The 12,860-nt window shown below is 51.3% G+C and overlaps 1 protein-coding gene across 3 annotated transcripts in view; it reads left to right on the plus strand.

Annotated features, from left to right (window-relative positions):
- ELMO1 (engulfment and cell motility 1) overlaps positions 1 to 12,860 on the plus strand; it is a 392,098-nt gene that overhangs the window by 156,422 nt on the left and 222,816 nt on the right. For 2 of the 3 annotated variants that reach the window (XM_036327308.1, XM_036327309.1), the window contains exons 9-13: positions 4,946 to 5,097; positions 6,654 to 6,732; positions 7,964 to 8,008; positions 8,974 to 9,024; positions 12,429 to 12,551. In XM_036327308.1, coding sequence (XP_036183201.1) covers positions 4,946 to 5,097; positions 6,654 to 6,732; positions 7,964 to 8,008; positions 8,974 to 9,024; positions 12,429 to 12,551 — 450 coding nt within the window. The remainder of the gene's footprint in view (positions 1 to 4,945; positions 5,098 to 6,653; positions 6,733 to 7,963; positions 8,009 to 8,973; positions 9,025 to 12,428; positions 12,552 to 12,860) is intronic. The other variant, XM_036327310.1, reaches the window with a different exon arrangement.

Below are 12,860 nucleotides of genomic sequence, written 5' to 3' on the forward strand. Positions count from 1 at the left end.
GTGTCCCTTTTCTGTGAATTGGGGGTCATTTGGCTCTCTCGGTGACTCCTAGGGAGGCGGAACCATGGCTTTCTCCCCAACTTTGTCCTCAGAGCCCGGCACAGACCTTAATGCATTTCTGTGAAATGAATGAATGAAATTTGCTTCAGAAGCATTATTTTTCTTTTTTAAATATGTTTTTATTGACTTTAGAGAAAGAGGCAGGGAGAGGGAGAGAGAGAAATATTGATGTGAGAGAGAAACATTGATCAGCTGCCTTTGGTAAGTGCCCCAACCTGGGATCAAACCCACAACCCAGGCATGTGCCCTGGCTGGGAATCAAACCAGCAACCTTTCGGTGCACAGGACGACGCCCGGCCAACTGAGCCACACCGGCTGGGTCAGAAGCTTTGTTTAAAACCCAGAACTGGAAAAAGGAGTACAATGGTTTAGTATTTAAATGAACGTCAAGTAGAATTTCAGTGATGCGTGGACAAAGCAGTCTTTCTTTAACACCTTAAGCGCCAGGCCTGTTTTGTCTTCCTTTCCGTTTAGCCTGCGATAGCCCATTTCACCGATATGCTGGTGGCACCGGTGACCGACGAGGTCCGGAGGGAAAGTATAGTGTCAGTCACCGTGACTGGCATGGCGCTTAACGTGTTAAATGATGTGAGACATGGTTAGAGAGAATGACAGTAATTTTAATTTGCTAACTGCTTAACACGTTAAGCACCATGTCGGTCACTGGTGACTGAAACGGAAAGGAAGACAAAACAGGCTTGGCGCCTAACGTGTTAAGAAAATGGTTTCCATTTCCTGCAATTAAATGAAACGCCATCTTAAATCTAATGATGACTGATAAAAAGTGAAGTATTCTTCAGAAGGCAATACATTTCACATACTAGTAGTCCACGTGCTCATTCCCAGTCATTCTCTTTCCCTCACCTTACTACTTGGATCTCAACCCCAAGTTGAATTTGAAAAATGGTCATCAGAAAATGGCTTTATAATTGATCGTTTCTGTAAGGTTAATGTCGTTTATTCATTAGCTGGATCAACTTCAGCGCCCTGACAACCCAGAGGTTGTGTGCAGACAACTGTCTTTTAAATGGAGCTTTATCTCGACAAAAATCTGGTGACAAAAGATGCTTATCTCTGTGACACAGACTTGGCTCCCTATTAATGCCAGATTCATGCCACTTGGGAGAAGTGTTGTTGCCCCTGCCAGCCCCCGTCTCCTGCTCACTGCTTCATCTGTTGGTTCTAGTTCCGAACTTCGTTTGCAATAAGTAACGTCATTGCAAAAACACTTTGAAACTTGGAATTTTTTTATGCCAGTATGTAATGTTGCTTTTTAAAAAATATGTTTAAAATTGGTTTTAGAGATAGAGGAAGGGAGAGAGACAGAGAGAGAGAACGAGAGAGAGAATCAGTGTGAGGGTGAGCTTCCTCCTGCACACCCCCTACGGATAACAACCCAGGCATGTGCCTGGGTGGGACTCGAACTGGCAACCTCTCGGTGCCAGGGTCGACGCCCACCCTCTGAGCATACTGGCCAGGGCCATGTTGTTGCCTTTTAAAGACCTGGCTACCTAAGGAGCGGATAGGAGGGCGTGGAGAAAAAAGAATGGAGTAAAGACACTCCAAGCCCCCAGAACTTTTCTGAGCCACGAGTTGGTTTTCTTCTCGCCAAGGACAGCACCAGGGCCTTTTCTTGGCAGCAGAGCCGCACACAGAGCTCTGAACCCGGCTCTGCAGGAGGCCGGTCCACCCACCGAGCTGCCAGCGCTGGACACGCACCCAGCCGTGCGGCTTAGACCAGTAATTTCTGCCTCTTACCAGTAAAAACGTGCGAGATTTGCGGGCCGCTGCCTGGTGCTTCCAGCCCTGGGAAGGAGGCCAGCGCCCACGGGGCATTCAGTTGTGGTGACAGAGGAGAACTTAAGACCTCATCTGGGGCAACTCGAAGAGGGTTTACGTGATTTAATCACTGGGTCCTTGATTCATGCACTGTGATGGCCCTTAGCTTCCTAAAACCAGCCAGATCTTCCTCAGTTGTGTTTGGGTAACCTTTTCAATGGGGTGGAAGCGTGCGGGAGCAGTGTGTGTAATTACAGCTGACCCTCTGACCTCCGCTTCCTCATGCTGCAGACCTACTTGCCCGCAGCTGGGCTTTGGCTCGGTTAGACTTTATCACCTACGGGGGCCAAAGAACAGTAACGGAGCTTCCAAAACTTTAAAGGCAAAGAGCCTGCTGGTGTGGCTATATATGATTGAGCATCGACCTATGAACCAGGAGGTCACGGTTTGATTCCCAGTCAGGGCACGTGCCTGGGTTGCAGGCTCGATCCCCAGTAGAGGGCGTGCAGAAAGCAGACAATCAATGATTCTCTCTCATCATTGATGTATCTATCTCTCCCTCTCCCTTCTTTCTGAAATCAATTTATCCTATATAATAAAAGGCTAATATGCAAATCAACCGAATAGCGGAACGACTGGTCATTGCACTGACCACCAGGGGGCAGACGCTCAATGCAGGAGCTGCCTCCTAGTGGTCAGTTTGCTCCCACAGGGGGAGTGCCGCTCAGCCAGAAGCCAGGCTCACGGCTGGTGAGTGCAGCGGTGGTGGCTGGAGCCTCTCCCGCCTCCACGGCAGCACTAAGGATGGCCGTCAGACATCCCCCGAGGGCTCCCAGACTGCGAGAGGGCATAGGCTGGCCTGAGGGACCCCCTCCTCCCCAGCACACAAATTTCGTGCACCAGGCCTCTAGTATATATAAGTTTGTGTGTGTGTGTATAAGTTTAAAGGCAAAGTCTCTGCTAGACTATAAGGTCCTTGAAATTAAAAATCCTGTTGGTCTTGCTCCTCTCTCTTCAGGTCTCAGGGCAGCGCGAGCCTGTTTGGTGGCACACGGTGAATGCCTGTGACTCCAATGAATGGAGGGAGAGAGAGGGTGGAGGCTGGCAGGTGGCGAGGGAGCTCTCAGGTGGAAAATTCTCCAAGGGAGCCGTAAGGATACATGCAAATTCATGAAATGGAGACGAGAAAAGGGGAGTGGAGGGAGGAGAGAAGGAGTGCAGAGGACATGAGCAGCATCGTCAGCGAGCGGCTCTGGGAGTTCTTCCATTTCCCAGCAGGCGCCTGAGCCTGTGCTGGGGCAGCAGAAAGGGGTGGGATGGTGTGGACAGGGGAGCGGCATTTCTCTTTACTTGGAGGAGGTCTAAGAGAAGTGGTAAACATGAGACAGTATGGGAGGGTTGGCTTTCCCTCAGAGAAAGGCGGCCTTAGAGGAGAAAGGCAGTCTTGGCAGGTAGAGTTGGTCCCATGGAGCAGACTGAGGAGGAAGGTGCGGGCTTTCCAGGGCCAGTAAACACGTCGGAGAAGTTTATTGGCCGTGAAATGGGCAAACGCAGTTGACAATGGGCCAGTGGAGTTCTTTTGAGAATCTTAAATGTCTCGTATTCTTTCCTGTAGTTTATATCATAAAATAATAGCATTTGGAATATAACGTCGTAATGTTACTGTGCTTTGCGTCATTTATTTCACACCCTCTGAAATCCAGATGTCTGTGGGGCAAGAGTGGAGGCTGGTGTCAGTACTCTTACCGCTGCTTTCACCAGGGAGGCGCTGGGCTGGGAACAGTTGAGATGGTCCCAGCGCATTGCCAGGGACGCCTGGGCCTTTTGTCTCGTGCAGGGCTGGAGAGGGGATGCGGAGAAGTGGTCGGGAGGACGGCGTAGAGGAGACATTAGTGTCGACAGAGGGAAGCGGCAAGCTCCCATTTGTCATAGGACCACATTATGCAGCTCAGAAGAGCAGTCATTATGCTGCTATAATAATAGCCCTTCGTGTGCGTTGTCACCAGACAGTAATAACTTTTAACGAGGCCTCTAAAATAAAACCTTTATGCGACCCATTATTCTAACCCTTATTTTGTGTCTCCCTTATGTTGTGATTTATGTTGGAGGCCTCAGCGATTAATTCCTTAGGGAATGCATTTCAGAGCCTAAACTGTGATTTTAACTTTCCACACTGCTAATTTAAAGGTTTTCCTGTTTGCTAACTTTTGGAGAGATGAGGAGAGTTTATTTTAACCATTTAAAATGAGAGTGTCGGGGAAAGCGTGCTCCGCGGAGGGATCGCAGGCCAGTAGCCTGTGACGGAGAAGTTGCCAGGTGACTTGTGTCGACAAGTGTGATTTATGCGAGTCCCTGAAGAATGTAACAGGATCATAACCAGCACATAAAGGCATGGACCCGCGGGCAGTGGAGTGGCCTGGGAATGGAGAGAAACAGCTGTTTGTATAAGTAGAAATTATTGTCTCAGAGAAACACAGGCGTCCTCACACTGCATAGTTCGTCTTCCGTGTCAGTGGGTTTCACATTCACGGATTCAACCAACCACAGATAGAAAATATTCTGGGGAAAGAAATTCCAGAAAGTTTTGAAAAGCAAAACAGACGTCAGGCCTGCGCTGAATGCAGTCAGATGCAGGGCCGGGTAGGCATAGCCTGCTGTGGCCCGTATGCAAACGTACGGTAGCAAATACTGCTCCATTTTATGTAGAGGACCGAAGCGCCCATGGGTTTTATGCGAGGGGGTCTCAGAACCAGTACCCTTCGGACACATAAGGACGGTTGCATGTGTTGGAATCATTTGCTCCAGAAGTTGAAACGCAGAATAATCCTGGAAAAACTAGACCAAATCATTCTTTGAAGCTGTCCCCCTGTGAAGGTTGCTTACAATGGAATTGCAGAAATGGGTGCACATAGCGCTTTGTGGTGATGTCCTGAAGCATCCTGTTGGCTCCACGTGCCCCTGGCTGTTCCACTGTCCATGCGGGTACTTGTACCCCCAGTGTTTGGTGTGTCCTATCCAAGCTCCCAATTTCCCTGACTCGCTCCCTTCTGTCCTTCTCTGCCGTGCTGACTGTGAGCAGTCAACTGTGTCCCTCTTGGGTTTTCAGATTGCGAGTTTCGTCAACAAGTCGGGCATGGACACCTCCATTCTGCAGCGGTCCTTGGCCATCTTGGAGTCCATGGTGCTCAACAGCCACGACCTCTACCAAAAGGTGGCGCAGGAGATCACCATTGGCCAGCTCATCCCCCATCTGCAAGGGTAAGCTGGAGGCCCCTGCAAGGGCCTGGAGATGCTCAGCATGTAACGCCCCGGAAGCCTGTCTATCGCTAGGCCCTGTCGCACTGCAATGGCAGTTGCTTTCCGCTTGGTGAGCGCCGTGCCCATTCTTGGCACTGTCCTGGCCGCCGTGCCTGGCCCTCAGTAGGCACCCAATTTTGATCAGTGTTGGCAGATAGCCACAGTTTTACTTTTTTAAAAAACATATGTTTATTGATTTCAGAGAGGAAGGGAGAGGAAGAGAGATAGGAACATCAGTGCTGAGAGAGAATAGATTGTGGCCTCAGGGCAAATTAGCACACGTTCTAAAATGATGTTTTTGCATGAAACCTCTCTAGGAATAGCGGCGCTTTCACAGTCCCCTGCATGTGAAGTGTCTCTTTCTTCTGAACCTCGAGGGCACATTTGTGTGTCCACAGTGCACTCCCTCAAAGAGAAGAGTTCCTTGTTGCCAAGCGCTGTGCTGAGGGTCTTAGGCACATTCCCTCACCTTATTCTGAAAGCAGCCCCTGGGAATAAGTGTTGCTACCCAGTGCTGCGGATGCGGGAACCGTGTCTTAGGGACACACCAGGAACTCGCCCAGGCGGGGCGCCCTGGGCCTGACCTTCATTCTGCCCAAGGCGTGTTCCCAGGGCCCCTCTCCCAAATTGTCTGTACGAGTAGCTCATAGCTGCTCTGGCTTATGCCTGAGCTCTCCTCACTTACTTACTGTTGCCCAGGTGGCTTCCATTAGAGCGTCCCTCCATTTGCAATTTCTGACTTCATGCCAGTGAAAAGCCAATGTATAAACATAAAAACCTGATCTTCTTGTCATTAGAAAGTTTCTTTTTGGAAGTAGATGTTTAGAATATGTCATATCATTGCCATGGAGACAAAGCTGCTTCCTTTATAATAAGGCTAGGACTTGGGTTCAGCCAAGTCTCCTCCCAGATGTACTTCATGCATCAGACTGAACACACACACACACACACACACAGAGACACACACACGCACACACAGAGACACACACACGTTTCATCCACTGAGTTCACACTTTCCTTTTTTTAAAATATATTTTTACTGATTTCAGAGAGGAAGGGAGAGGAAGATAGAGATAGAAACATCAATGATGAGAGAGAATCATTGATTGGCTGCCTCCTACAGACCCCACACTGGGAATTGAGCCCACAACCCGGGCATGTGCCCTGACCGTGAATTGAACCATGACCTCCTGGTTCATAGGTCGATGCACAACCACTGAGCCATGTCAGCCGGGCTGAGTTCACCCTTTCATCCTAGCAGAGGAGGAGAGAGAGGGCCCGCTGGCCACCTGTGTTTGCTGGGTGACCGCCCCAGCAGTGTGTGTCTGATGGGCTATAGTAATTGCCTCCTCACCACTGTGTTTCCAGCCTCGTGATGATCAGAGTACATTCCCAGTGCCACTGTGTTTGTGGGGCCTGCCTTCCTCTCTCCCTCTCTGGGGGGCAGTGACCATAAACGCGATCGTGTCTGACACAGGCATAGCTTCTTGACTTTCTGTGTTGTCTGTGTCTTACAGGACAGACCAGGAGATCCAGACCTACACCATCGCCGTGATCAACGCCCTTTTCCTGAAGGCGCCCGACGAGAGGAGGCAGGTAGGTGGCATGTCTGTCTGAATACCGTGCCCAAGAATGGCAGCTGTGGGTGCAGAGAGAGGGCCTCCCCTGCCCGTCCCGGGGACTCCCTGGGCTCCTGCTGCTCTGTGGCCCGGCTGGCCAGCCCGGGACCATTCTCAAACCCAGGGGGCCAAGTGGGCATGGGCAGGCCCTGTGTGAGGGAGAAGGCTAGGAATGTCACCACGGCAGAGCGTTTCATCAACCAAAGCCAGTGCAGATTCCCCAAACACACCCTGCGGCTGCGGTGGGAGCAGAGGAGGAAGCCCTGTGACTTTGTCGTGTCACTGACTGCTCATGGGGCAAGGAGGGCATTGTGCCCACTTTCCTGATGAGGAAACTGAGAACCTGAGAGGGGTCAGCTCTGCCCCAGGGCCTGTGGGTGGAAGGTGAGTGAACACACAGGTTGCTGCCATGGGTTGAACTAAGCGCTCATGTGTCTGAGGGCTCCTTGCTGGTGGTATTTCTGCCGTCTGTGCGTGGCCGTGGTTGGGAGGGTGGCGGTTCCTCCCTCTCTCCCGTGAGTGTGCCATGGGACCTACCCTCCGAGACTCTCCTTTTTCTGTTGATCCTGGGTGTTTCTTCAACTGAGAAAGCATCGTTCAAGAGGGCGTGTGAAGAGTAGAGTTTTTGTCTTGAGATCTAGCTCACACCTCAAAATCCGTTCATGTGTTTTCACATCAATGTAATACGCTGGGTTACCTCCGTCACAAGTCACGGGTGGGAATACTGGGTGGAAAGGTGAGATCTTTCCTTAGAAAGTGTGCTGGGGACTCTAGGATGGTTACAAAACGTTGGCTGAGATGAATTTGGAAAGCTAGCACGCTACTAGCCTCAGTGTCAAGAGTTGTATTTTTTTAATTTCACTTTTCTCACTGTCAGGTTTGTAAGCCTCAGTGACTAACAATGAAGGTTTCTGATTCGTCTTCCGTGTAGGATTTTGCTCCTCCCAGGACTGCTTTTGCTCAGTGAGTGGCTTAGAGTTGCGTGTGCACTTCGTTTGCTGTTGGGAGACGTGGGAAGAGGACTTAGCATTAGATTTCGACTTTCATGCCCTCCAGCCCTTTGGCGCCCCTCACAGTATTTCCACGTGGTTCTCGCCGTGCAGTGGGTCTCGGGGCACTAGCCTCGCTGCGCCCTCTCACAGTCTCTCACTCTCCGCCCTCCTCTCTCCCGCTTGCTCTCCTTCCCGTGGTGGCCCTGGCGCTGCCAGGCTGGTGTGGACAGCAGTGTGGACATCCTTGATTGTCCTCTGACTGTAAGTCCCCAGCGCCCTCGTTGCCACCAAGCGAGCCCCAAGCTTTCCTTCGAGCCTGCCCACCCCGCCTGAGCCCCGGTCCTGACCCCCACCGCACGTCCTGCCTTCTCCCTGCTTTCTGCAAGTTTCTTTTAACCTGGAATTCGTGGCTGTGCTTCTGAATCCGGGTTGAGAGTCTTCTCCACTTGGCAAGAGTAGCAACACTAAATGCAATCCCCCCCAAAACCCCACATCCCAGCGTCTTCCTGAATGTGAGCAGTATTTCCGTTTTTGAATGTTGGCAACAAGATTGTATCCAACTATTAACTTTCCCCTGGGTGCCCACGTGTCAATCTTAAGAAAGGTCATCTGGGTCTCCTTCCGTTTCAAAGTCACCACAGTCCCGTGTGCCAGCCGGGGCCCCCAGCGCGACCCGCAGAGCGTGGGCTGGCGGTGCCTGATGTGGGTTCTGCGGCCGAGCATCTGCCCAGGCGTCCGGACTTGGCTGGGACCCGGCCACTCGTTCACTCGCACAGACCACTTGTGAGTGCCAGGGTGCGGATTTTGCTCAGGGTGAGAGGAGAAGTAAGACGGGGATCTTTAAAGTGATGCTTCTCTACCGTTGAAGCTCAGGGTGCAGGCCTGTGAGTCGCCTGTAGCCACAGGAGCAGCGAGCCTCTCCCCGGGACCGTGCTCTCCCTCGCAGAGCTCCGTGTGCAGGCAGCACCCACCCTTTCCTGGGAGGAAGAAGTGCCTTAAAAAGAGAAAAGACTGCAGGCACAGGGCTCCTTCCTTTGCTGTGGACATGGCCTTGTTTGCCAAACAAAACATTCAAAAAGTCACCTGAACACCCCTCCTCCGTGAGTCCCTTCTCCCCGAGAAATACTGCTGACGCCCGTTAGGAGGCTCCCGGGCCAGGCCTTTTGGAGCGTGTGGAAGCGGGTCTGTCTCACCTCGGCACTCATGGGGGTGCTTTCCGTCCGCAGGAGATGGCCAACATTCTAGCCCAGAAGCAGCTGCGCTCCATCATCCTGACGGTGAGTCTCGGGAGCCGTGTCCGCGGGGTCGGGGAGGTGGGCCGGTGCATCGTGTATCTCCTCCCGCAGCGTTAGTCCTGCTTCGTTCTGTGACTCGCTTCTGTGGGGAAACAGGAGGAACCAGAAAGCAGGCAGCACGGCGCTTATGGAAGTGGAAGGAACAAGGCTTCCCACGGGAATGGCTTCTGGGTGGAGGGAGGGGTCTCTGTGTGCAGGGGGAGCAGAGGGGCACCGGACATGCCCTGGCGCCTTGGCCCGCTAACCAAGGCGGTGTGCCTGAGACGAGGGGACCATGCAGAGAGCTGAGGATGCTGCCACAGGGCGTTCCTGCTCACAGTGGGGGCACAGACGGTGCATATGCGCTTAAGTGTGTTTGCCAGCGTCGCTTCCTACTCCTGCCGCTGACAGTGATCCCACTTCTGAATGGGGGAAAATTCCAGAAGCAACACACACAAGCAAAGTACCTACCAGACCTGTGGTTAATTCACTGTGAGAGCTCTAGGGAGACCCCCATTGCCACCCCAGTGCAGTGAGCGAATTCCTGGGCATTGCTTCACTCGCCTGTTAACAACTGAAAGTAAAATGCTTTAGAGAAAGAACATTCTGGCAGGAAGGGTCGGGCCCTCTCAGGGGGCAGGTTTATTACACTCACCGTGGTGTTAGCTTTGCTACAACTTAGATGTAAGAAAATCGGGGGTTCTGTGACTTAAAAGGTTTATGAGCCCGGCCGGTGTGGCTCAGTGGTTAAGCGTTGACCCATGAACCAGGAGGTCACATTTTGATTCCCGGTCAGGGCACATGCCCAGGTTGTGGGTTCCATCCCCAGTGTGGGGTATGCAGGAGGCAGGCAATCGATGATTCTCTCTCATCGATGTCTCTCTCTCTCTCTGAAATCAATAAAAACATTTTTTTAAAAAAGGTTTATGAGTTTGAGCTTATACAGTTTCTAATGAGGGAGCTAGCTGGAAATAAACACATCAGACCCTGAAATTTTACCATCATTTCCCTGGGCCCCTTTACAGAGAGAGAAAGAAAAGGCGTCCATGGAGACTACTGAGTGCAAGCGTGACCAGAAACCTCGGTGGGAGAGAGGCCTTACGTGGAGGCTGTGAACGTTTGAAAATGAGTCAAATAGCACGATCTCCTGAGGCCTTATCGGCTACTTGACTTTTAACTAGAGGCTGAAAGACGTGTGTGTGAGTGATTTCAGCGAGGAGTTCTGTAAGCCCGGCCACACACGCACACGTGTGCACACACAGGCGCGCACACACACGCCCATTCCAATACAGTGAGGCCATTAACAATTAAAAACCTTATGAGGGCAAACAAAATAAATATTCTAGAACCCAAAGCCCATAGTAATAAGTACAATTTGTCATCGGGTTTGATGTTAAACATCCTGGCTGTCTAGGATAAAGAGAAACATATGAGAGTAATTTTCATTGTTGGACCACGGAGGTACCCCGTTCTTGAGGGATGACACACTTTCCCTCCTGGAACCGGAATCGGAACTGGGTGTCGGTGGGGCTTTAGAGCAGACTCCAGTCCCAGAACGGCTTGTTGGAAATTTCAGGAGGTTTCCTAATATGGTGATTTTCCGCACTGGCTCTCAATACCCTCGGAAGCTGTAGTGCTGAGGCACAGCTCAGTGAGGGTGTTTGTGCAGGGCGGAGGGGGGTGGTGCGGGGGGTGCGGGGTGGGGGGAGAGGCAGGGCTAGAAGTGAGGAATGGAGGTCTCAGCCTGTGGTTGACATCGCTATGGTGCCAGGGATGGGGCGGGTGGGGTTGCGGTAGCCCCCATGTTTTTCAAAGATCAGCTTACCTCAGTGGGATTTCTTCGGTGAGGCTGTGATGGCCCAAAGCTCACGGTTGGCATTCTCTGGCAAGAAGCTGGCATGAAGACACTTTGGAGCTGCTACAAAAATAGATACAGTACCCATACACTTTAGCAGCCATACCCTTTGTCTTTTATTTTCAGTTATCATTGACATTCAGTAGTAGTTTGTATTGGTTTCATGTGTACAGCAAAGTGGTTAGATAATCATATACATTGCAAAGCGATCCCCCAATATTTCCAGTCCCCACCTGGCACCAGGCATAGTTATTGCAGTGTTATTGATTATATTCCCTATGCTCTTCATCACATCCCCAATTTATACTTCTTCTCTCTTCACCTTTTTATCCAGCGCCCCAAACCCCGCTCCCCGCTGGCAACCATCAGTCTGTTCTCTGTATCTGAGTCTATTTCTATCTTGTTTGCTAGTTTATTTTGTCTTTTGGGTTCCACATATGAGTGAAGTCATATGGTATTCTCTTTCTCTGATTTATTTCACTCAGCACAGTACCCTCTAGGTCTATCCATGCTGTCTCAAGAACAGAATGTGAATCCATAGTATAATTCAATATCCAAAGTTTATGGGTGTTGACATTTAAGTCTTTACTCCATTTGGGGTTTATTCTGTATATGGTATAAGAAGGTGGCACTCAAGGCCAGGGTGTGGAGTTCAGTGCATGCCAGGCTGGGGCACCTGGAGAAAGTTCTTTCAGACAGCAAGACATGGTGGGGCCTCGCGTACCCAAAACACCTGGTGCGAATGGTCGTCTCCCGACATTTGCCAGTCCTGTTTAAGGCAGCGCCGTGGTCTCTGCCAGAGAGGATGTATGTTAGGGTCCAGGGCTGAACCCCATTTCAGACCCAGCTCCGGGGGAGAGGGGACAAAGGCCCACCTATTTAGGCTCATGCCATTCCTTTTATACATGTCCCCTTTGGTGCTGTTTCTAAGAGGAGGCGTCATTTTACTTTCAGTTAACAGGCGAGTGAAGCAATGCCCAGGAATTCACTCACTGCACTGGGGTGGCAGTGGGGTCTCCCTATAGCTTTCACAGTGAATTAACCACAGGTCTGGTAGGTACTTTGCCTGTGTGTGTTGCTTCTGAAATTTTCCCCCATTTAGAAGTGGGATCACCTGTCAGTGGCAGGAGTAGGGAGCGTCGCTGGCAAACACGCTTACAGCGCATGTGCACCGTCTGTCCCCCCAATGCAAGCAGGAACGCTCTGTGGCGGCATCCTCAGCTCTCTGCATGGTCCCCTCGTCTCAGGCACACCGCCTTGGTTAGCGGGCCAAGGCGCCAGGGCATGTCCCGTGCCCTCCGCTCCCCCTGCACACAGCACAGCAGGTCTTTTCCCAGTTTCCGGCCTAAAGATCTAGGAACCTTATTGGGCCCTGGAATGTAAAGGTGAGCTTCAAGGTCACCTGTGTCCTCTCCTTTCTTCTGAAGCGTAGTCCCACCAGACTAGACCCCCCAGGCCTCCAAACGAAGACTTCTGAGGTTCTGCTGGGCGTAGTGATGGGGGTTAACTTGTGCTGTTTCCTTTTCTTTTCCTTTGTGAATCCTCTCCCCAGCACGTCATCCGAGCGCAGCGGGCCATCAACAACGAAATGGCGCATCAGCTGTACGTGCTGCAGGTGCTCACCTTTAACCTCCTGGAGGACAGGATGATGACCAAGATGGACCCCCAGGACCAGGTGAGTGCTCACGGCCAGCAGCGCAGGCACACGGAGGCGAGAACCTGTCTTGGGCTACTCCGAAACCAGGAGATTTTAGACGATGATATGATTGACCTATTGCCATCTCAGAACTTGGGGGAATGGATTGGAATTTCAGGTGAATCTAGGATCAGAACATGATGAGTGGATTATTTCATTATGCGTCAAGTACATGCACATTCTTTCTTTCTTGGATCAGACAGCTTGACATCACGTGACCATTGACCGTGGCCCTTGGCCCCCATACCCTCAATGTAATAGCTTTGGTCAAGTTCCCAGAAAACAGGG

Source organism: Myotis myotis, unplaced genomic scaffold, assembly GCF_014108235.1.
Source record: "Myotis myotis isolate mMyoMyo1 unplaced genomic scaffold, mMyoMyo1.p scaffold_m19_p_11, whole genome shotgun sequence".
NCBI lineage: Eukaryota > Metazoa > Chordata > Mammalia > Chiroptera > Vespertilionidae > Myotis > Myotis myotis.